We start from the raw sequence: 24,304 nt of genomic DNA on the forward strand, positions 1-24,304 counted from the left end.
TGGGAACGCACTTGGGCAGTCTTGAAGTGCTGAGTGGAAGTCAGGAAGGATTCGGCCCCAGAGCTGGGATAGTGCTGTCCGGCTCCAGGCTGTGTGGTGACAATGAAAGAATGGAATTCTGTTTTCTCTGTATGTTCTTCCAAAGAAAATTCTTAATGAAGAGAAGTCAGTCAATCCGATTCTGAGTCCCTCAGTGTATGTTCCTTCAGAAGATTCTCTCTGAGTGCCTGCTAGGTGTGAGGCAGCTGTTCCAGGCAGTGGGGCTGCAGCACTGAATAAAATGGGCAAGGTTCATGACCCGAGAACGAGTGGAGAACCATCTTTACCTTCTAATTTCAAAAATTTCTTTCTTTTTGACCTTGCCTCAAAACTTGCAGGGTCTGTTTCTAAAGCAGGGATTGAACCCAGGCCCCAGCAGGGAAAGCTTGGAATCCTAACCACTGGGCCACCAGGGAACTCCCATTTATCTTCTAATTTATTTGGTACATCGGGTCTATCGAGTGCTTAGACAAGTCTTATTCTCATCTACATTTGATCAGATCTCACGTAAATCCAGCTTTAAATTGAGAATTTATCACAAGGCAGTCTCTGAATTGTGATTAGACAGATGTCGACTAAAGGTTTAAGGTATTTATTTTTCCTCAAACTCAGTCTGTTAAGCAGATTTCTTGGTGCCAGATAATGCTGGCATTTGAGGTAGAATTTTTGGTGCTTGTTTTAGCCAATTTGAGCTGAGACAGCTTCCTTCTACCCTGCAAGGTTTTAAATTCTTAACCCTTCCTTTGATTTGTGTCAGGGTGAACCGTTTGGTGTAAGAGGCTTGACTCCATATCTGCACCTGCCCCCATGCTGTCATCCGGCGTGGAGACCCAGCCCGTTCCACTTGATTCCTCCATGTCTGCTGAGGTGCAGGAATTATACTCTGAACTCCCAGGGAGTGCCTCCAAAGAGCTTCATGTTGACCCCGAGCCGAGTGCAACTCCAGATGTAAAACCCGGAGCCTCAAGCTCTCGTGTAAGTCAGAGTAGGGCTGCGCCCTCGGAGCTGCAGAGGACTCCTGCGGACAGTGGTCGTGAAGAAGCCCCCGAGACCTCGGACCATGGGGGTGAGCCTGGGCAGTGTGGGCTGGTGGACCCCTCAGCAGAAGGTCCCGTGGCTCCTGGGAGCCTGGATAGGGAAGCAAAAGCCGAGAGCCTGGAGCGAAAGGTCTTCAGAGATGGAGGGGACCAGGCAGAGGTGGCGAGAGATCCCTGTGAGGGAGCGGAAGAGGACCCGCCTCAGTGTCCCACAGCTGCTGGAGAACAGCTCCGCCCCTGCCAGGTAAGACGCGAGACTCAGCTCACTTGGCGTCTCTCCAGCTGGACTGACGCTTCACAAGGTGAAGTACAGACGCTCACAGGTGGCTTACAATCCATTCCTGAAACATTTCCAGAATGGTGATCTTGATGCTAACTTTCTTTCAGTGATCTTTGGAAACGTGTGTCCCATCAGACACTTGAAGAGGGGAAGTGCTTATCTCACGAAAGAAGTGTCAGTCCTCTGTAGCAGATGCTGTATGTGGAATGTTGAGTCTCTGTGACAGTTGTGTGGGGTTTCTGCATCCGTTGTTAAGGAACGACCCGTACTGGTTGCTTGTTTTGGTAACATCACGATCAGGACAGAGTGAGGTGTCACAGAGGTGCCTGAGGGAGACTGGACGCAGCAAGGGCTTCGCAGGATGGCTACCCTTGAGGGGTCTCCGTGTTTCGGACAAACAGAAAGCCCGTTCTTTAATACAGAGTGAGAAGTGGGATCTCTGCTTGGTGTGGCATGAAAAATCCAGTCTCTGTGAGTTTGATATTAGAGTAAGAGAGATTAGTTAGGTGCTGCTGCTGCTGCTAAGTCGCTTCAGTCGTGTCCGACTCTGTGAGAACAATGGTTAGTTCCTCCATGGCATACGGGATCTTCCTGGACCAGGAACTGAACCCATGTCTCCTGCATTTCAGGCAGATTCTTTACCACTGAGCCACCAAGGAAGCCCTGTGCCTGCTCTTTTGTTTGTTTTTCTTGGTGCTGAGAGTCACAGGGCTAGATCTGCCTGGTTGAATCTGTTGTGAAAGCTTTAGCCTCAAGATATTCATGCTCAGCACAGGCACAGAAACATTCTGAATCGTCTGCTGGCTGAAACATCCGAGGGCTCAGTACGTTGTCTGACAGATACGTGGACAGGAGACATCTAGTAAGGATGCACAGTGGCTGGTGATCACTCGAGGTGTGTGACGCTCTTGAGAAACTTGTTATTTAACGGCATGTTCATAAAAGACCTGATCTCGTGTGATTTCCATGACTTCACTTAAGTGAAAGGCTGGTATGCTGAGGGCCAGTTTAGCTTGCTTCATTGTCACCCCGAGAGTCTCTGATTCTGAGGAAGCTTCTCCACAGTGTGAAGGAGCTTGCTGTTTGTGTAAAAGAGATCTTGTTGGACAGAGCTAGTTTTCAGTGATTTAAAAGTAAAAAAAATCTGAACTTCACACTCTCAGTAATGAAGCCGATGGCCATAAGCTCTTCTCCAGGTCAGCCAGGACACAGTGATCCCCACATGCCGGCGGTTCTCAGCTCCTGTTGTTAAAAGTGTGTGATGGAGCAGTGCCCGCGGCACTGTGTGCACGCTGCCAGGCCTTAAGGTAGAGCTGGGGCTTCCTCAGTGGCTCAGCGGTGAAGAGTGCCCCTGTGGTGCAGGAGGTGGGGGTTTGATCCCTGGGGTGGGAAGATGCCGTGGAGGAGGAAATGGCAACCCACTCCAGTATTCTTTCCCGGGAAATCCCGTGCACAGAGGAGTCTGACGGGCTACAGTCCATGAGTGACTAAGCACGCACACAAGGTGAAACTTTCTCATTAAGCAGTTCTCTTAGGTAAACCCCTGTGGGGGGGCTGTCATGAAATGCCTTACCCCGCTCACATAATCAATGCCTTATCTGAAGTTTCTCTGACTTGAGATCCACAGAGGCACACTCCTTGTAAGCCCTGTAAAGGTGATTCAGAGTTCCTGTCCCGCAGCTCTTACTTCCCGGATGTGCAAGTGTAGGTAACAGGTCCATCTGGAGACTCCATGTCTCACTGATTTTCAGTGTTCTTCACTACACACGCGTGATCACAGCTGTTGCCGTGAGCGTCAAGAAGCGTGGGCTCTCTCGTTTGCTCCATGTGTGGCCCCGCTCCTGTGTGTTCCATGTGTCGGTGGTAGCTCTGCCTGAAGCTGGGACCACCGCTGCCTGCAAGTCAGGAAGCTCAGGCTTGGAGGAAGTCTGCAGAATCTAGGGCCCAAGGCTCAGAGATACATCAGGCCCCAAGGAACTTTAACCAGCCTGCTTACAAAAGCTGAAGAGCCCGGTATGTGTTCATTTCCCTCCTAAAGATATTTGTGGGGTGTTTTTGTTTTGTTTTGTTTTTTCTGGCCCTACAGTAACCTCATAGGTATGAACCAGTATTGCATCTTTTCTAGGACTCACAGCCAGCTTTTAACAGGAAATGAGATTACAGATGAACAGTAAGAATGGTTTTCAGTACCCTCCTAAAATTTGCCTAGACTTTGGAGAAGTATGGCAAGCTGATTTTGGTTGAAAGCAGTGGGCAGGAGAGTGACATGTTGGCTGTGGCAGGCTGAGGTGGAGAAGTTGCTGTCAGTTTGACAAATTCCACTATGGTGTGACCTTTCTTATTTTACATAGTTTATATAATTCTACAGACTACTGTAGTGATCTCACTTGATTTTGCAAGAGGGATCCATATTAACTTTTATCTTGGAAACAGATTTTGCAAGGACTATTAAGATACTAGTGATCAGCTATGGAGATTTTTAAAAATCTAGATGGTAGAGAGAAATGTTTAGGACTTCACCTCTGGGAATCCTGAAACTTAAGTGCATTTGTTGTTGCTATGCAGTCGCTAAGTCGTGTCTGACTCCTTGCAACCCCATGAACTGCAGCATACCAGGCTTCCCTGTGCTTCAGTGTCTCCTGGAGTTTGCTCAAATTCATGTCCATTGAGTCAGTAATACTATCTAACTGTCTCATCCTCTGCGGCCCCTTCTCCTCCTGCCCTCAGTCTCTCCCAGCATCAGGATCTTTTCCAGTGAGTAGGCTGTTCGCATCAGGTGGCCAGAGTTTTGGGACTTGAGCTTCAGCATTAGTCCTTCCAGTGAATAGTCAGGGTTGATTTCCTTCAGGATTGACTGATTTGATCTCCTTGCAGTCCAGGGGTTCTCAAGACTCTTCTCCAGCACCACAGTTCAAAAGCATCAATTCTTCGCCACTCAGCCTTCTTTGGGCTTCCCCGGTGGCTCAGCTGGTAGAGAATCCGTCTGCAATGCAGGAGGCCCAGGAGACACGGATTCAATCCCTGAGTTGGAAAGATCCCCTGGAGGAGGGCATGGCAACCCACTCCGGTATTCTTGCCTGGAGAATCCCACTGACAGAGGAGCCTGGTGGGCTACAGTCCATAGGGTCACAGTGAGACAGAGCTAAAGCGACTAAGCACACACACACAGCCTTCTTTATGGTCCAGCTCTGACATCTGTACCTGACTACTGGAAAACACTAGCTGATAAGGTATTATGGGAAGAGAACCTCGTGTCTGATAAGTTTTTGCGAGTGTTACATGGTGGGCTGGCCTTAGGGTGGTGGAGTTACACGCAGGACACATAGGCTGCTCAGCCGCGGCTTCAAGTTGTCTGTTCTGTGCCCTTATCTGCACTTGGGGCCCAGGCTGTTCAAGCTCCCACCTGATCTGGAGGTCGCCCACCACCCTACTGGCGGTGCTTGGGTGTCCCTCACATCCGACCTCAGCCTTACCTGGTCATATCTGATAACCCAGATCAGATCTAAAACTTAAAGCTTTGTAGGGTTCGCAGCCCTTGTGAGGGGAGACTTGTTTTTCCTGACTCAGGACCTTTCGAGAGGTCAGCGAGGCGGAGGGAGAGGGGATCTGTCCCTCTTGGCCCCTGCTTCTCCCCTTCCCTGTTAGGATCGTGCTGCTAACCAGGGAGAAGGGGATGGCCTGAAGCAGCTGGCTTGGGTGTGGGGTTTCCAGCTAGGACCCCTCCTTCGAGTAGCAGGTGTGGAGGAACTGAACTCACAGCAGCCCCACCAGGGCCCCCTCAGGAGATCACCTGAGCCCTTGGGAATCTGAGGGGAGCTGTGTGCTGCTCGCAGGAGGTCCGCTCTCAGCCTGCAGAGGCTCTTTAGACCCAGAAGGGCCTAGGGCAATCACCGCAGTTGACACCGGGGTCTGCTGCTGACAGTCCTGTCAGCTTTCTCACAGGAAGGGATGACGAGTGTCTAAGGTGTGCTGGGTGGCGAGAGCTTCTCTCATGGCGCAAGCTGCCTGTGGCCCCATTTGTAAAGCCACCTGTGAGCTCGCTGTAAGCCTCGCGAAGCTGCAGGTGGGCATCCTGAGGCTGGAGCGGAGCTGAGTCCGGGTCCCCCCTCAGCTTCTGCTCCAGCACTCGGCCTTGCCTATAGAGTGTTTATCTGAAGAAATACTCGAATAGCATCCAGTCTCACCCCTCAGACACTCAGCCTGAGAACTAGAAGTGTGCAGGGCAGTGTCGTTTGGAGCAAGGGTCAAGGGTTACCCCAGAAAAAGGTGCTTTCTTAACCTTTCATTTTGAAATAATTTGAGACTCACAGAAAAGTTGCAGAAGCAATGTGAAGACCTTCACGTGGATCCCTCTCCTGTGAACTTTTCACCACATTTGCTTTTTTCCCCTTCTGATCTTAGTTTGTAGTTGCAGATGTGAGGCCTAAATACTTGACTGTGAATTTACTCTCAAACAATGGGCATTCTGTTAGGTGACCGCAGTACACTAATCAAAATCAAGACATGAACCCTTTTGTCGAAAGAGCATATTCACACTGGACCAGTCGGCCCACTGATGTCTTTTAGCAAAAGAAAATCTTTTTTTGGTCTAAGAGAAAAATTCAGGCTCACTCGTGGCATTTGTCTGTCACGTCTCTCTAGTCTCCTTTAATCTGCAGTGTTTCCTGAGCTCGTGACCTTGACACTTACAGAGGCCAGGCCGTTTATTCTGTAGCATTTTGCTCAGCTTGGGTTTGTCAGCTTGGGTTTCCTCGTGATCAGATCGTGGTTGTGCATGTAGCGGGGCAGGAATCGCACAGAAATGGTCGGTTCTTTCTCCATGCATCCTCTCACAGGCTTGGTGTAGGGGGTGCCTCCTTCCTGGGCAGAGGAACTGCCTGGCCTCTCCAGTGTGCAGGTATCATTTTCCCCTTCACAATTATTGAGTATCTTGCGGGGAGATATTTGAATAATACGTAATTATTTCTGTTTCTCATTCAAACTTTTAGCCAGTAGGTTTAACACCCACTGAGGATTCTCCTTGAGGTAATTATCACCATGATGGTTCCCAAGTGGTGATTTTCTAGTTCCGCCCTTCCTTCCATGATGAGTAAGAGCTTTCTCCTCTTCCCATTTGCAAATAAATTTGACCCAGCACCACGCTAGAATTTGTACGCTTTGGTCAAGTACAGTAACAGTAAGTTCTGTGGGAGAGAGCTGTTTTGAGTTCATGCTCCGCCAAAGCATTCATCCCTGAAGTTGCAAGAAAAAGCAAAGGAACAGTCCTGCTTCCTACACGACGCTCCGTGCCGGGCCTCTTCTCTCAGGCCCAGTGACGATACTTTTTCCCCCGTCCCTGCCGTCACCTGGGTCTTCTGTTCCCACCGCAGAACTTCGCTTAGAGATGGAATGGTTTTGCCTATTGTTTTTTTAAGTGCTATAAAAAAATTATCAGAAGCCACAACAGTAACTTCACCATCTGTAGATTTAAGTGAGTGTTGTGTCAGTCAGAATCTTGCATTTACCGATTAAATTAGTGTAGGGGAAAATTCGACTCTTTTTTTTTTTTTGAACATCAAAAGATTATTGATGTAAAAGAAAACCAGTGGTTAGAACTCCACACTTCCGCTTCAAGGGGCGTGAGCTCCACCCCTGGTGGGGAGGGGGAGTACTAAACCCCCCGTGCCTCAGGGCGAGGCAAAAAGAAAAACCAAAAGATCTTTTTAAAAAAATAGAAGACGACGACCAAAAAAACCCCAGATATCTCCAGTTAAGGAATTCAGTGCTTTTGTCTCTGTGGGAAGATAGATGCAAGAGTCTGAACTCATGAACTCATTCCTGTGATGCACACCTCAGCTCCCTGAGGTCTGTGTCCTGTGCCTCTCTTCCTGAGTCTCGGGGTGCGCCGTCAAGCGTGGTGTGGCTGCAGCAGTTGACTGCTGGCCGGCGGGCATCTGGTTCCTACCCTCAGTTTCCTCAGGGTGATGTGGGAAGTTCAGCCTCTCTGTGCACCGATGCTGGTGCTGAGTCAGATCTCTGGGACAGAGTTTTGGGACTGGTGAAGTAGAAAAGGATAACTTTATTGCTTTGGCAGGCAAACGGGGACACAGTGGGCTAATGCCCTCAAATCCAAGTGTCCCCACTTGTGGAAGACGGTGAGGAGTTTTATAGAAATTGTTCAAAGAGGGCATGATTAGCTGGTGGACACCCTTCTGAGGTAAGTAGGAGTCACGTCGTCAACCTTTGGGTCCAACTGGTCTGGGGTCTACATTGAAAAAGAAAAAAATGTAAATCGGTGGGCAGATAAACAGAGGTGAGCCAGAAGGACACTTTGATGTGAGCAGCCATCGTTGGCCAGTCGGCGTCTGCAGCTGGCCAGCCCACTTGGACCCTGTCCTCACCGGGCTCCCCACCACGGTGCCCCTGCCTGTTTTCCTGAAGTCCCTTTTGTCAGTTGTCGTTGATGGCGCCCCCCCTCGTCCCCTCCTCCAGTGAACAGGGATGGAAAGGGAAAGTAGCCCTTCCAGGAAGAAAGAACATGGTTAGGAGCTGGGTGCCATCCAACTTCCTGACAGTTTCCAGTTAGGTTTTCACATTATTAAGATCACACTGCACCAGTGTGTTTATTGATTCGGAAGACACAAGGTTTTGTTTGGATCTGTCAGGACCTTGGGAAACTTGACTTTTCAAGCTCATATTCTAGAGGAATGCAAGTTTTACTAATAATATGAGCTTGAATTTGCGGCTTCCTTCAGTTCCCAATCCTTGTGACCACTAGCACATTTCCAAGAGCTTCAGAGAAGCCTCTCAGAGGATCGTTGGCGTTGTGAGCTCAGAGTCTCTGGGTCTTCCTTGACCACTGGGTTTTCTTACTGCAGGAGGACCTCCAGATGCAGGCAAGTGAAGAACTTTTATGCACGGGCCTCCCTGAAGACGGTCTGAGGAATAAAGGTATCTGTTTCTCTCACATCCTTTCCTTTTTCCACTTGTTACACCATTTTTGTTCCCACTGAGAACATGAGGATTGTAGGACCCCATCTTGCACGAGGGTCTGGCTGTAGCAGCTGTTGGTATTTTTGCCCATGGCCATGCTCGGAGGCCCCTGGTGTTACCCAGCGGTGCCTCTTCTGTGACAAGTTTGCTTCCCACTTTTTCTGTAATGAGGCCCCACTGACTATGAGTTGAACCTTAAAGCTAGTGTGGAATCTTCCATTTGACTTTATAAAGCAACACTGCCATCCAAACGAGTTCACATGGATGGGGCAGGAACCACTGGCTCACAGGGCATCCCACTGTGTTCACCCCACGCCCACGCCCCATCCCTGTGCGAGCTTGCCGGGCGCATTTCTGTCGCCTCGCTTGCCCCTCAGCTGGTGCAGTGGCAAAGAACTCTGCCTGCCAATGCCGGAGATGCGAGAGACTCAGGTTCGATCCCTGGGTGGGGAAGATCCCCTGGAGAAGGGAATGGCAAACTGCTCCAATCTTCCTGCCTGGAGAATCCCATGGACAGGGGAGCCTGGTGGGCTACAGTCCAGGGGGTCGCAAAGAGTCAGACGTGACTGAGCACGTACACATATTTGCTCCTCAAAACAATGGTAGGATATGGGCCTCAGAGACACTGCTTCATTGTGATTCATCTGTTGATTGATGAAGGAAGAAACCGAGGCCTAAAAGAGAGTGCTGAGCCAAGATTCTGTGTGTATCTGTCACATAATTAAGATTAACTATGTAGAACAATTAGAGCTGCAAAAAAAAAAAAAAACACCAAATATGTTTAATCACGTGAACATTTTGTTACTGTGGAACAGCGTCAGATTTGGTGATGCTTCTTGGCAGCCTGACAGAAAAGGGGGTGCAGACCATCCCTGTGAGAAAGGACACTTGTCCCAGTTCATCCTCCTGCTTCCTGCTGCTGGAGGTTCTCTCTGTGGCTCAAAGGCCCTGCTGTCCTGTGGAGAGTAAAGCTCTGAAGTTGAGGATGGTCATTATCTTCCTGTAATTCACGTTTTGGAGGAGTGGAAAGTTGAAAAATGAGCCAGTACCATACCCATTTAAAAGGCAACCAGGAAGCGGTCTAGACATTTGGGGCACTGACTTTTTTTTTTTTAATTAAGGTATAGCTTACATACAGTGGCATTCACTCGTGTGTGTGTGTGTGTGTGTGTGTGTGTGTACGCAAACATGCGGTTGTGTAATCACAGCTGTGCCGACACAACAAAAAAAAGGGAACATTTCCATCTCGCAGGCTCCTAACCCTCCTCTCCAGCTGCTCCAGTCCGTTTTCTTTGTTCAAGATTGTGTGTTGGCTGTTATGTGTCCATTGCATTTTCATACGAGTTTTAGGATGTCTGTCAATTTCTGCAAATGTAAGCACCGTTTATACAGTTACCACACGACTACAAATCCAGGATGTTCAGCCAAGGTCGCGAAACTCCTGTGCTGCTTAAACAGGCATACACCTCACAGAACACATTTCACCCTCCAGTGTGCCTAACTTGCAACAGCTTCCCTCACTCAATTCCTCATTCTGCTGACATCTGTACCGTACCTACCAGTCGCCAGGGTCTCCATGGGGTGTTCCGTACAGAGTGAGCAGTAAGATCTAATAGCATTTGTTGACGTCACCAAACTGTAGTCATCTATCAGCTCCACAGATATTTACTGCATGCTGTTCTGTGCCTGGTATTACGCTAGACAGCAGGGAGGTGGCGACGCCAAGTGAGAGGTGATCCTTCCCCTCGTGGGGCTCACGTTCTAGTGGGAACTAGATCTGCAGGCTGACTTGCATCTTGCTCTGTCTGTCGGTGCAGGCGTCCTGTTACATGCGTGCAGCGTACGTGCAGGCAGATACACGTGTGTACCTCTGTGTGAACAGCTGTGGGAGAGGAACAAAAAGTCTTTTGTAGATTAACAGGTTGGGGGAACTTCTTCATACTGCATCCTGTGCCTGGAGTTTCAGAGAACTTCTGGGAAGTAAAACTCCTTCATGAGTTACATTTACATCTTAGGTATTGTGTGTGTGTGTGTGTGTGTGTGTGTGTGTGTGTTGTAATGTTTCATAATGAAAAATTTCTCACTTACTCAGAAGTGAAAAGGAGAACATACTAAATCCCTGTGAACCTGTCTCTCACCTTCAGTTATTACCAACTCATGACCGACCCTGTAGGGAGGCAAGCCTTGCAGGTAATTGGGTTCAAGACTGATATTCCACTTACAGATTAATCTCTTTTACTTAAGGCTTTATGTGTTACTATTCTATTTCAAAGATAATTTTATTTATTCGAGTATTAAGATGGTCATTTTGTAACATAAGCTATTTTAATGTGAGTCTGCTTTATAAATGCTTTAGGATGAAAGCTTCCTAAGACTGAATTAAGCATGTGTCTCCCATTATCGTCATTTGTCCAGCTAGGTCAGTGTGTTTCAGTAAGTAACACATTTAAAGAAAGGAGTTGTTCAGAATAGACTGCTTCTTTCAGGTACTCTTTTGGCTCTCTGTCATATTTTGCAAAGAAGAACGAAGCCAATGGTGCTGTAGCACTAACTTTGCAGTTCTCTTTTGGAGTTCTTGTTTTTGTTGTGTGGTTAAATTTATGAAGTTAGAGTAAGTGATTACACATTAATTCAGATTTATTTCTCTTGTGCAGAAGGAAATGTACAAATCACAGCTGAAACTCCTCTGACATCTACTGAGGAAGTCCAGGTTATGAAGGTCCATGGAACTAAGGTGGACGATAACAAAGGACTCGAGAATGGCTGTGTGAGTCAGGGTCTCTCGGCTGGGTGCCGTGGACACTCAGAGACAGACAGAATCATGGCCAGTGCTGAGGTCTCAGAGTCCAGCACCTTAGTTTCCCTAGAGCCTTTAAGCATTGTGGACCCTGGATTAACAGAAGCAACTCGAAAAGAAAAAGAATGTGAAGAAATAAGAACTTATCCTTCTTGGTTGTCATTGTTACCAGGGAACAGTGCCGTTTCCAAAGCAGACAGCAGGGAGGAAGAGTTGTGTAAATTAAACCTTGTCTGTGAAGCCGACGACAATCACCAACAGGTCCCTGGGCACCATAGTGAGAGACATAGTTCTGCATGTGACAGTCCCAAAGCCACGAGAAAGGTGGTTATAACAGAACCCTCAGAAGAGAATTCTAAAGTTTCCCATTTCACATCAGGTTTATCTGGTCCAGGATCCAGAACAACGTCCTCAGAAGAGTGTGGTCTTGAAGGTGATGGCTTGCCAAAGGGATCCGCTGAAAAGACACACAGTTCCTGTTTGGACGGCAATGGTCAAAGCCAGAACTTGTCTTCTAGAGAAGAACACAAACAGCCTTTGAACCCTAGAAGTGAAAGAGAACTCTTCCTTGTTAACGCCAGGCAACCAGGAGAGGATTCTAGTCGTCACTGTTCTGGAAAAAAAGAGACTACTGTCTTCCCCAAAGAAAATGCCCACGATCACTACTGCCCTCGAGGCAGTCCCCATATAGGCTGCTCCAGTTCCTTCACACCCAATTCTTTCACTAAAGCTGTGGAAGGAATGCTTGAAAAAAATGATTTGAAAATCACTTTAGACGTTCATGGTAGCTTGGCAAACAGTGAGGACCACAGAGGAACTTTTGCTGATATGAGCCATCCAGGCACAGACTCTGAAGGGAGTCATTTTCCCTGTCATTTTCCCTCCTCAATGCAGATTGAAGAACCAGAACAGACAGCTACCCTAGAGCCCAGTGTGCTGACTGAGAAGACTCACAGTAAAGACTGTGACTCCTTAGTCCATACCCAGAGAAATCTAGAAGGCAGACCCCAGTTAAATGAAGCCTCACCTAACGGATTTTTAATTGAAGGGAAATCCCTTGTGAGTTTAATGCCAGAGGACCAGATAAATTCTGTAAATGAGATGTCTAAGCCCAAGAAAGACATTACTCCATTGCCACCATCCCTAGAACTTGACGACAGGCCTGAGTCAGAAATAGCCATACAAAATGCCCAGGACCATGGCCCACATTTAGGTAAACAGAGCGCCGCCTGGGAGGTGAATAAATTTCCTCATGACAACAAACTGGTTGTAAACAAAACAGGAAGTGAATGTGTTTTAAATCAAGTGTCCCTTAATCCTGAAACCCACACAAAGTTGCCAACCGACAAAGAGATGCCTGTAACAGTGAGCGGGGGTTCCCGCCAGAGCCAGCACCCTCCATCAGAGGATGGTGCAGGTGTCGCTGCCAGAACCCACCCCGTTCCTGTGAAAACAAAGACTGACGACATCTCTCCACCAAGTGACGGAACCTGTGGTGCCTCTTCAAACAGCCCCACCTTACACAGCAGACCAGAAAGCCTAGAAAGAAAGACCGAAGCAGCCGATTCGGGAACAGGTAGTCTGCATTCTGGACTTCCCTCAGATAAGAGCAAAGTGGCAGCCTTGCCTGTAGAGGTCTCAGTCTGGGAACGTCAGAGCATTCCATCTCGGGATCTCTCTAACTGCCCTTGTGTGAGGAAAAACGTCCCAGAGGAGAGCAGGTGTGCTGCCCTGGAGCCCAGCAGAACGACCCTGGGTGTCGAGAACTGTCTGTTAACCAAGTATGAAGATACCTGTCAGCATATCGATCACCACTCCCAAGGGAGAGACAGCTCTGTGGAAAGCTGCAGCTGTGGAAAGGATTGTGCATCAGAGGAAAGTGAGCCAGGTGAGGCAGAAACTGAAGGCAGCCTTCCCAGAGGTGAGGCCAGAGATGAAACAATGGCAGGCACATTAAACAGTGACGGTCCAGACCAAACCACCCGACTGTGTGAGGAAGGGCCAGAGGGAAAAGAACAGGCCACGCCCAAAGAGACCGAGTTCTGTCAACGTGACGTTTCTGCTTGTGTCACACAAGAATTAAACCAGCCCACAAGCATGCTAAGTCCTGAGAAATTGTTTGGCCAGTTTCCTCCCATGATGTTCTCTGGTGTTAAGAACGTGAACCAAGCAGCTGAAACTCCCAAGCAGAAGGCAAATGACAGCCTCGGCTCCCAGGCTGACCCAGGCAGACCCAGTGAATGCAGAGGTGAAGGTAACCCAGCTGAGGAGACACTCGGCCGTGACCAACGCGAGTCGCCCGCAGAGCCTGACAGAGAGGCGAGCCGCAGCCTAAAGGCTCCACACGTTGGTTCAGGCAGTGACAGTTCAGCATCAGGCCCGAGCCCCAAGAAAGGGGGGTGTGGGAGGACTTCTGATTGTGCAGAACCCACCGATGGGACAGCACATATGGTCTCCTTAGGCTGCAGTAACGAGCCCGCAGAAGGCGTTCTGGACGGAAGGCTTTCTGGTACTCTCACTGGGGGTGCAGGGCACGCCAGGGCGACGTCGCCGGAAGCCTCAGGGAGTACGCTGTCCCAGAGGGGAGCGCCTGTCGCTGCATTTATAGGAATGATTGACCAGGAGTCGGATTTCCAAGATGCTGCTGCTTCTACATCAGACTGTCTCAATATTAAAAAATCATGTGAAGAGAAAGCATGGAGACCCATAGAAGACTGTGAAATGGAAGTGTGTCCAGACCCTTGTGTTCCTGGCACAGGGTCTGTCGCAGATCATGAACCAGATGTAAGAGTACTGGGTAAAATAAATATGTCTTTAAATTACATTCATCATGAAGAGCAAGTTAAAGAAGCATCTCTGAGAGAAACACAAGGAAAAATTGAAGGATCAAGACTAGAAATGAACCCTGAACAAGACAAAGAAAATACCATTGGAATTTCTTCAGTAGAGTTGACATCTTCTGGACACCACGTAAACTCTGTCCCCTTGAGAAGCCCGAAATCCACTGAGATAATGCCCTTGCACCCATTGTCTCCAAAAAAAATCAGAAACAATTATTAATAGTGAAGAAACTGATCTCCAAAACCTTTTTAAGCCAATAGACAGTGAAACGCCTTGTGAGAATAAGAACAACAAAGTCCTGCCTGAGATGGAAGGCGGAGCACCAAGGAGTGAGAGTGAGCCTAGCAGGGAAAGCAGCGCAGCCATCAGGGCGGAAAGCTCGCCTTTGACGCTAGCAGCAGAAACCAACGTGAAGGGAGAAGACACCGCCGAACAGCAGTGGGGGCCGTGGGGTCAGTTTCCTACTGGGGAGAAGTCTCAGGAGATGGCGATCAGGGAAGGCGGTCTCACTGACGACCCGAGCCAGGCCTCTCAGACCCACCTTAAAGCTCCGAGGGTGCTGGCTGACTCGGAGAAACGACCAAGCCAGAAGGTTCTGAGCCACAAGGAAGAGGAGCAGGCACGCCAGAAAGAAGCACACACGGTGTTGGGACAATGCGCAACGTCTCATACGTTGTCGGATGAGGGTCAGAGTCAGAGCCCACCTCAGGGTGGCGAAGATGAGCCCGCCACAGAGACGGAAGTCACCTCCGCAAAGCTGGCCGTCGGGCCTCAGAAGCCCGTAGACCTGAAGGAGGAAAGCTCGTGTCACCCGCTGAGAAAGGACACGGAGTCATGCACGTGTCCCGGCCCCCGCACTGCCCCTCGGCGCGCTCGAGACCCCAGCTCCGCCCGGCGGGAGGCCTTCCACGGTGCCTTTGGGAACACTTCTCACCGGAAGGGGGCGCTGCCCTTAAAGAAGCAGCCCCCCCGAACCTGCAAGAAAGTCTCCTGCCAGGAGCTGGTCTCTGTGGGGAGGAAAAGCAGTAGAATTGCACGTTCTGCTTTACTAAAGAGCTCCTCTGAGACCGTCCCCACGAAAGCACACAGGTTTCTCGCTTCCCATGCCATGTCTGTACCTGTGCGCCCAGAGCCCGAAACAGCCCCTGCCAGAAGCCTTGTGAGCCACGTACCAAAGCTGAAGGCCGACCCGGGCCCACCCTTGGGCGGCCTGAATGTGCGGATGCCTACCAAAGAATTGGCCTTACTCAGCAAGCTGTCTATCCTTGCCTCCAGACTGGCCCCTGCTGCCAGGACCCAGAAGCTGCGGTCCCGGCGGTGCTCCTCGGACTTTCTCCCCGTGGCTAAAAGCTACAAGCAGCTCCGATACCGGAGGCTCCTGGACGGCTTCTCCTGCAGCACGACGCAGCTGAACCCATGTCTGGCAGCTGGCGACTGGGACAGGAGGCCTAACAGTAAACCCCTGACGCTTTATTCGCTCGAAACTGTCAAAATGAGCTTCATAGATGTGAGTGACAAGATGCCATCGCTGCTGTTCGGTTCCGAAACTTTCCCGGTGTCCTTCCATGTGAAGCTGGGCCCTGAGCGCGTGGCCGAGTCCCCCAGGACTTTCCCCGAGCACTGTGCGCCCGCAAGACTCGCCTTAGGAGAGGCCCACTGGGGCCGTTCTCCACCTCCCAAGTGGACCTTCTCCTTCTTCCTGGCCCATGGCTGTCCTGGAATGGCCACGTTCAGGGAAGACCCTGGCCTCTGCAGCCAGGCAGGCGCCCAGCCTCCAGTTCCCCTCCAGGACCACAGGGCCACCGCCTTAGTCCAGACCAGAGCAGGCTGTTCCGTCCTCGGCCTCCACACGCTCCTAGCACTCTGCTCCCCAGGATGCTACCGGATCTGGACAAAGAAACGGAGCTGCGCCAGCCACACGCCTGCCATGCAGAGGCTCTTCATGACCCAGTTAACACAGGGCCTCAAAGGGCTGCGGTCTCCCGCCTCCATAGCTGACAAGATCTTCTGTTCCCTGCCCTACTCAGTGGGCCGGGTGCTGTCCATCTGGAGCCAGCATGGGCCTTCCGCCTGCCCCTTGGAGATCTCCGCCCTTCCGCCCTCTCACAGCAAGCGGCAGTCACCTCTGGGCGCCGTGAGCAGGTAAACTCCATGCCCTGTCCTTTGCTGAAGTCCCGTGTTTGCATCCTCTCACTGGGGAGAGGCGAGGGCGCTCCTAAAGCCAGAAGGCTCAGAGGCTGTGTCTGCATTGCCTGTTTATTGCCAGATCTCTGCTGAGAAAGTGCAGTAGTAATTCTGAAGTGTGGGCCCCTCGAATTTTCCTGAAGGATCTGGATTTCCTGCAGAACCCTGTATTTGGTACCTTCCTTCATTCTGTTGGTTTAATTCTATGAACCATTAAATCTTAAATCTCTCCTTTTCTCTCGCCCTCTTCTTGCCAAGAACAAATCACACTGTAAGTTAAAGACTGTAAGTGGTGACTTGTGACTTGCACCTATGATCTGTTCACAGCTGTTACACTCAGTGTTTGGTGTGTAAAGGATACAGAAGTACTTTTTAAATTACTTAGTTATACAGGCAAACACCCAGTCTGTTTATAAGCCTACCTCTGTTTCTTTTTGGAGCAGAGGAACTTCAAAGATTGGCATGTACATGTTATAGCTATAGAATTCATAGACTTTTATGAACTGGGAAAGAGTTCTTGTGGTTTGACCACTGAGAACAGTTGAAAATAATTTCACCAATATCAGTTTGCCTTCTAATCTCTCTCTGCCTTTCCATTTAAGTCAGGACACAGCCCTCCTGTGAGCCCACCTCCATTCCAGTGATGGGCATGGACATGTAATTTCCGTGCCCTGGAGGCAGGTTTTTGTCTCCGTGGGTAGATAGACACTTCGCAGGTCTTCCCTGGGCTCTGACTGAGCATCCTTCCAAACCCGCGGGGCCCCATAGCCTTTCCCACCATCCTGCCACCCAAACCTGTCACTCTTTATTTTTGCTCCACTTCAGCCGCACCGTGTTACCGTCCATGCCTCTTCCGGGCCTGGAAGCTGCTTACAGTGCCGGCGGCAGTCACATGAGGTGAGGGCTTGCAGAGGGAGGGAGACGGGGTGGGGGGGTACTCTAGCAGCTGCTGTGGGTTGAGCTCGGTGCAGTTCTGGCCTCTTGTTCTCCTTCTAAGCCTGATCTGCATCTCTCAGGTGCACAGGCAGAGGTTCAGCCTCAGGACTGTGTAACTAAAGTTGTGTGATCAGTCCATTTACTGAAAACATGCAAAAAGTCCAAATCAGGAGCCAGCTCCTTGTACCGCAAGTCCCCTCAAGACACACCTCAGGCCTTGAGCCGGTTTCAGTGCGCGGATTCTGTTGATCATATCCAAGCGCAGTTCGTTTGTTCAGTTCCCTAAATGCCTTCTTCCTGCAAGAACTCCTTGCCTTTTCCCACTTTTTTCCTTACTCACTGCATCTTCCAAGTCTCCTTATTCCACCCCAGGGAACTGGGTTGACCACATTCTTGTACTTTATCACACCTGCAGACACAGGCGTGTCCAGAAACAACGTGGGGACAGCCTTACGGGAATGTCACTTAGTGCCGACGTGGAAGGTGAACCCTTCCCACTTTTGCTTCTTTGTCTCTTTCCCTGCGGTGCCAGGCTAGAGCCTCCATTCCCTGCCTTGGTACCAAAGTCTCACCTGGTAACAGACTCAGCCGTCAGCAAGCTCCTGTTCTCAGCTTCCGAGTTCCCGGTTCCTGGGTTTGACGAGCTGGACGGTGTGACGGCCGCCTGCCCCCGACCACAGGGCAGCCCTCCAGACCAGAAGGAGGTAAACTTGGTGTGGTGGGCTCGGGCAGCAGAGGCGCCTCAGCTCCCGCGACAGGTGCAGACAGCCCCCCAGTCTCCTACTGCCGCCTGTAGCTTCAGCCCAGTGCCGGATGTCATCAGGACAGGGGCTCTTCCGTTGGCCACTACGGGGTGCCTGGGATCTCTTCATCCTCATTGCTCTCCGGACCCTTTTCTTAATGACGCATTTAACAACATTCAGAGAATTGAAGCGCGGAGCAGGGGGCTTCACACATGCGAAGATGAGTGAAGGATGCTGTGCTCATTCTTAGCATCCGCTGTCTCCAATAGTTTTAAACTTGTGTGTTGATCATCTCAGTATCTGAGCTGCATGCACAGTGACATGAAGGGGGCAGTTGCTGAAAATGCTGTTGGGAGGAGTCGTTGGGGGAGCTCTCTCATAAAACTGCTTCCTGAAGCCACCTGTACACTGAGGAAGCAGTGTGGTGAGTGTCAGCAAAGGGGCCTCTGTGTATTTAGAATGGCTTACAACCTGACTGTCTTTCTTCTTAAAAATAGGCTGAGCTGGAGAAGAGACCGAAGAAAGTCTCACAGATTCGCATCCGGAAAACCATTCCTAAGCCAGACCCTAATCTCACGCCCATGGGCCTTCCTCGACCCAAAAGGTGAGCACCTTTTCTAACACACACGGGTGTATTTTTCTGGAAATTGTTTAGTATAATATAATAGCCTTTTCAATGATCATATACTCTGAGCTTTTGTTATATCAATACTTCTAGGAATTTATCTAGAAGAATTTCACCAGTACTGTGGCCAGAGATTTGTGCGCAGGGTTCTGGGTCACTTCCTGAGCTCTCTGTGCCAGGTCCCTCTGTGTTTACAATCCCAGTGCCTCCTCCAGGGGTGCTGGGAAGTCAGCACTGCCATTGTCCCCAGGCTTAGGTGCCAGTGCCAGGGCTCAGTGGCTGAGAGACCTGTGTTATGCCGGAACTTCTGTCCTGGTCCTGGTGGCTCCTGTCCCCACAGGTCTCACCCAACCGCACAGCCCAGACTCACGACATTCTGCACGCAGAACTGGAAAGCGACCCACAAGTTATAAGAGAAGTTGTCTTTTTTTTCTTTCTTTTTTTTTAATTAAGAAAATGCTAGATCCGTGTTATGGTACAGAGATGATTTAAAATTTGAAAATTTTGCATTCTAAAGATTTTTGTGACAGAGACGATTGTTCATCCCCAAAGAGCGAAGTGGAAAAAAACGATTACTAAATTATGTATTGGGCATGATTCCAGATTGTGTATTTGACATGATTGGCGTTTGGGGATGATGTGTATTACACACATGTGCTTCCCAGGTGGCGCTAGTGGTAAAGAGTCCGCCTGCTAATGCGGGAGATGCACGGGACCTGGGTTCGATCCCTGGGTTGGGACTATCCCATGGAGAAGGGAATGGCAGCCCACTCCAGGATTCTTGCCTGTAAAATGCCATGGACAGAGGAGCCTGGTGGGCTGCAGTGCTTGGGGTCACAAAGAGTGGGACATGACTGTGTGCATGTGCTTGCACGCATGTACACACAATGGAGAGACACACATTTTAAAAGATACCTAGTTACGTTTCCTTTGTGATGGATTTCATGCGTTCATTTCTCATTGGCGAATGGAAGCCTGTGTCCCTTGACTAACCCACAGTAAGTTATTTCACCCTCCTGAACATCAAGGACCTACCTGTAAAAGGTAAATAAGAATTCCCAATATTTAAAATTGTTGTACAATCCAGTTGAGAAAAAAAAATGTCTATTTTATTGCTTCACACAACGCAGATGTGACAGTTAACTGTTATATGATTGATGTTCCACTTTGCCCAGTTGGTTTTATCTTAATGTGTTGTATCCTACAATTCTTTTATTGATCATCCTACAATGTCTTTTCAAGATAAATTTTTTAAGTGTTTCAGATATCCTGTGTTGAATAGTACTTTTTACTAGAATAAAATAGGGTTCAGAATCATGGTATTCTACCTTAAATTTTTTGGTAGATATAAGTTCTAGAAAACCTTATTCAGATAAGGTTTTAATGAGAGAGTTTTCAGAGAGAGTTTTAATGGAACAATGACATTCAACTCTTTCAAGTCCTGACAAGTAGTATTAGAAAAAAACCTCAGTGATCTATCATCAAATTATATTTAATGATTTATCACTCAATTTTTTTTTTTGAAAGCAAAGAATTGAAAAGTGCTGACTCCTTTGGGTGCTGTCACCCAGGCTTTGCAGGTAGGCAGTGTCTCGGTTTGTGGGATGTGACCCAGGAGAATGTGACCAGTGTCAGATGGCTAACAAATTACATGCTACTTTGTCACTTAGAGGTACTTTATTTAATCCTATATAATGAGTGAGGTTGAAAACTAGCATCTTCAATAAGTCTTTACCAAAGACATTTTGATTAAGATGCTTTCATTACTTCAAGTACACTTTTATGTCTTGAAGGTGCTGATTCAGTGCCTTAAACTTATGGAACATTTTTGACATGTAACTTAGTTAGCAAAGGCATATTTTATTTTTCAAGCCCATCAGCCGGATCAGTCTTACTTCCTTCCTTTTCTGTTTTCCAATTCAAACGTAGTCGTCCCTCAGTATCCTCGGGGAAGTGGTTCCAAGCACTCCCGCGGATACCAAAATCCACGGATGCCCAAGTCTCTTACATGAAATGGCACAGTGCCACAAATACGGTCTCCCCTCCATGCCCAGGGCTATGAAACAATAAGTATGTTAATATTCACCTTCAAGAGAGCCATACAGACCACTGAGAAGTAAACTATGGAACACATCTTACAGACTTCTGAGTCACAAGACAGTTTAAATTTATGTGTAAGAATTTTCTGTTATTGAGTTTATAATAAAGCAATGTGATTTGTAGCCAAAATAATAAATTACGAAGAGAGTACTATATAACACAGCATGATGTTGCTTCAGTACATGTGTGCACATGCACGAATCAAACTGTGATTAGACTTTTAGGAACAACTAATCGTGGGTGAAAAAAAGAGATCCATTAATTAATATAAAATCTCATGATCACTTCAATGTAGGGTACAAGCGTATCACTGCAAACCAATTTTCATGGCAGCTCATCATATAATTTTTGTTGTTAACAGAAAGTAGAAGCTGTATTTTATAAGATGAAGATTGACTAATTGACTTAAATGTTTCTGTATAAGATTCGATTAAAGTTCTTCTAAGTCTTATATACTTTATCTTCAAAAGTTTGATAGTCCCAGTAAACATTCCAGTTACTTTTTTTTAAAGAAGAATCAACTATTAAGTCCAGTTTTTGTAAGCGGTAACAGACTGAGTGTTGAGAGTAGTTTGAAAAAGACATTGTGTGCAGTTAAGCTATTTTTGGCGTTTGAAACTCTCTTTCTTAAATAGGTGTTGTCTGATGATAGTCAGGAGGTGAATGAAACAAAGTCCCTCTGAGAGCTCCATTCCACACTGAATCTGAAATCCAGATATCCTTATACCAGGCCAGGTCTCCTCTTGGTGAAGCCACTACATGGAACCTTGTGTGAAGTGGGGAGAGACACGTCCAAGACAAGTTTACAGTGACTTCATTAATCTCTAAAGAGGGGTTGGTGAGATCAGTGATTTGATTCCAATACTAAGGTAGAATTCAGGGTGGATGGGACTATTTGGGAAGAATTTGTGGGAAGTTATGCATGAGCAAAGGGACACTTCTAGATGAGTCATGAGCAGGAGATTAGAGTTCAGGAGGTTGATTACGCTGGAGCTGAGTGCCCGTGTGCTCTCTTGAAAGTTCCCAGTATGCCGGCACGAGGACCCGAGGTCTAGCAGAGCCTGAGGGCTTTTACCTTAGTATCACATATCAGTCTGAGTCAATTCAGGAGATGGAAACCGCATGGTATGTTAAACAGGGCAAGTTTAATATTAAAGTGTTAAACTGTTAATACAGCAGAAGAGTAACCATGGAGGTGTACAAAGAATTTTCTCTGGTTGCGGGGAGCTACTCTTGGTTGCAGTGGACAGGCTTCTCATTGCCTGGGCTTTTCTTCTGTGGAGCACAAGCTCCAGGGCGCTTGGGCTTCAATAGTTGCAGTTCCTGGGCTCTAGAGCACAGGCTCAGTAGTTTTGACCCATCGGCTTAGTTGCTCTGCGCCATGTAGGATCTTCCTGGACCAGGGATCGAACCTATGCCTCCTGCATTGGCAGGCAGTTCTTTATTACTGAGCCACCAGGGAAGTGCCCCGTACAGATAATTCTGAAGGGCATCTTAGGGCCCTCGCCTCAACTGGAGTCTGATTTTGTTGCAGAAGGTATGGTTGCAGCCATCAGATGGCTGGGTTGCTAACACTGGAGCTGGGTGAGCAGGAAACAACAGCAGCCTTGTGGGACACGAGATGAGGCTGGAGGGCTACACCCAGGATGTTGGGGTGCTGCTGCAGTTGCGTGGCCTGCAGTGGGGGATGGTTGCTCCAGGGGAGTCACAGGAAATGACCCCCCAGGAAGTTGGGGTCCCACCATGGGCTTCTGTCCCTGAATGCTTTATCTGTGGTGTGGTGGTCACCAAACTAGTGCTACAGGGGTATCTCGGAGGCTACACACTCTGGCTGTTCAGCTGGGGCTGAGCCCCTCCAAGTGTCCCCGTCTGATTCCACGCCAGACACCCCAATACACAAACACCCACGATGGACCATGTGGCAGGAGCAAGACAAAAAGCTCCCTTCCTCCTCCAGGGTTCCTCTGGTGCCTTCTTTTGCCAAAGTCCAGCACTGTATTCACTGTGGAAAAGAAATGTGTAAGGAGGCCAAGATTCCATTCTCACAGAACAGGTACCGAGAGCACGTTCTGAGCTGAGAAGCAGTAATTTAGAAACTGGTACATTCCAGTAAACAAAATTTAAAGCAAATACACTTGACCAAGCTCTGTAGTTGTAGGAAGAGATATGAATGAACAGAAAGCCGTGGGTTTAACGTGGGTACAGAACTAAAGCATGAATAGCCTGGAAAGTTCAGCAAACAAGTGAAATAAGAGAGCACTAGTCTTGGGACTTCCTTGGTGATCCCGTGGTAAAGAATCTGCTGCCAGTGCATGGGACATGGGCTCGATCTCTGGGCCAGGAAGATTCTACTTACTGTGGAGCAGCTGAGCCTGCAAACTGCAGCTGCTGAAGCCTGCATACCCTAGGGCCTGCATACCACGGCTGCTAAGCACGCGTGCCTAGGGCCTGTGCTCTGCAACAAGCCACCGAGATGAGGAGCCCACGCAGCACACCGAAGAGTAGCCCTCACTCGCTGCAGGTGGAGAAAGCCGAGCAAGGCCCAGCCCAGCCAAAACCAAGTAAATGGAAGAAAAAGAATATAGTCTTAAGAGATCTTAAAACATCTCAGCAATTTAAACAGCATGATGCCAGGACTTGCCTGGTAGCACAGTGGCTAAGAGTCTGCCTGCTAACACAGGGGACATGGATTCAATCTCTGATCCAGAAAGATCCCCCATGGTGCAGAGCAGCTAACTAAGCCCGTTCACCACAACTCCCGAGCCCCCGCTCTAGAGCCTGCAAGCCGTAACTACCGAAGCCCACATGCCCTGGTGCCCACGCTCCATGAAGGAAGCCACGACAATTAGGAGCCTGCGCACTGCAGCAGAGAGCAGCCCCCGCTCAGTGCAGTTAGAGGAAGCCCAAGTGCGGCAGCGAAGACCCAGCACAGCTGACAGGAAAGCTGTGTATATGGTAGAGAGTCCGCCTGCATGTTGATGACTAGCAGAAACCAACACAATGTTGTAAAGCAGTTACCCTTCAACTAAAAATAGATTAAAAGAAAAAAAGAACCTGCCTGCCATTGTAGGAAATGCAAGGGACCAGGACTCAATCCCTGGGTCGGAAAGATCCCCTGGAATAGGAAATGGCAACCCACTCCAGTGTTCTGGCCTGGAAATTTTCATGGACAGAGGAGCCTGGTGGACTACATCCACGGGGTCACAAAAGAGTCAGACATGACTGAGCGACTGAACACACATGTACATGTCAAAAAATAAATAAATATGGCAGAATGGAGAAGAGCAAAACAACGTGATACCAGAGGATTAATATACAAGCTCGTAAAACAAAAATGGGAGTCCATAAATAGACACAAATCCATAGAGAAATTTACTACGTAACAAAGGTGTCCCCTCAAATCAGTGGTGTAAAGATGGGCTAATCAGTAAAGTGCTACTGGGACAGCTGGGCAGCCATTCTAAGAATAATAAAGCTGGGTCTCTATCTTAGACCTTTCACCAGAATATATTCCACATGAAATCAGACTTAAATGTGAAAAAAAGAATACTTGAAGAAACCATAGGAAATGATTAACAAAATTCAGAGTCAAAATAAAAATCTGAATAAGCTATTTCATGAAAATCTTTTCTTTCCTGCTGAGGAAAAAATAAATAAGCTATAAACAAAGACAAAACACAAACTCGTATATACAGGGGAATATTAGCCATAAAAAGGAACACATTTGAGTCAGTTCTGATGAGGTGGATG

General features: G+C 48.4%; 1 protein-coding gene across 1 annotated transcript in view; it reads left to right on the forward strand.

Annotated features, from left to right (window-relative positions):
- The window catches only part of PRR14L (proline rich 14 like), a 37,711-nt gene that overhangs the window by 8,263 nt on the left and 5,144 nt on the right, over positions 1-24,304 (forward strand). The window contains 7 exon segments of the mRNA XM_018060926.1: positions 797-1,320; positions 8,214-8,286; positions 10,983-14,143; positions 14,145-16,108; positions 16,976-17,047; positions 17,619-17,790; positions 18,327-18,433. Of these exon segments, the coding sequence (XP_017916415.1) occupies positions 847-1,320; positions 8,214-8,286; positions 10,983-14,143; positions 14,145-16,108; positions 16,976-17,047; positions 17,619-17,790; positions 18,327-18,433 (6,023 nt within the window). The 5' untranslated portion in view covers positions 797-846.

This window comes from Capra hircus, chromosome 17 (genome assembly GCF_001704415.2).
Source record: "Capra hircus breed San Clemente chromosome 17, ASM170441v1, whole genome shotgun sequence".
In the NCBI taxonomy this organism is placed as follows: Eukaryota; Metazoa; Chordata; class Mammalia; order Artiodactyla; family Bovidae; genus Capra; species Capra hircus.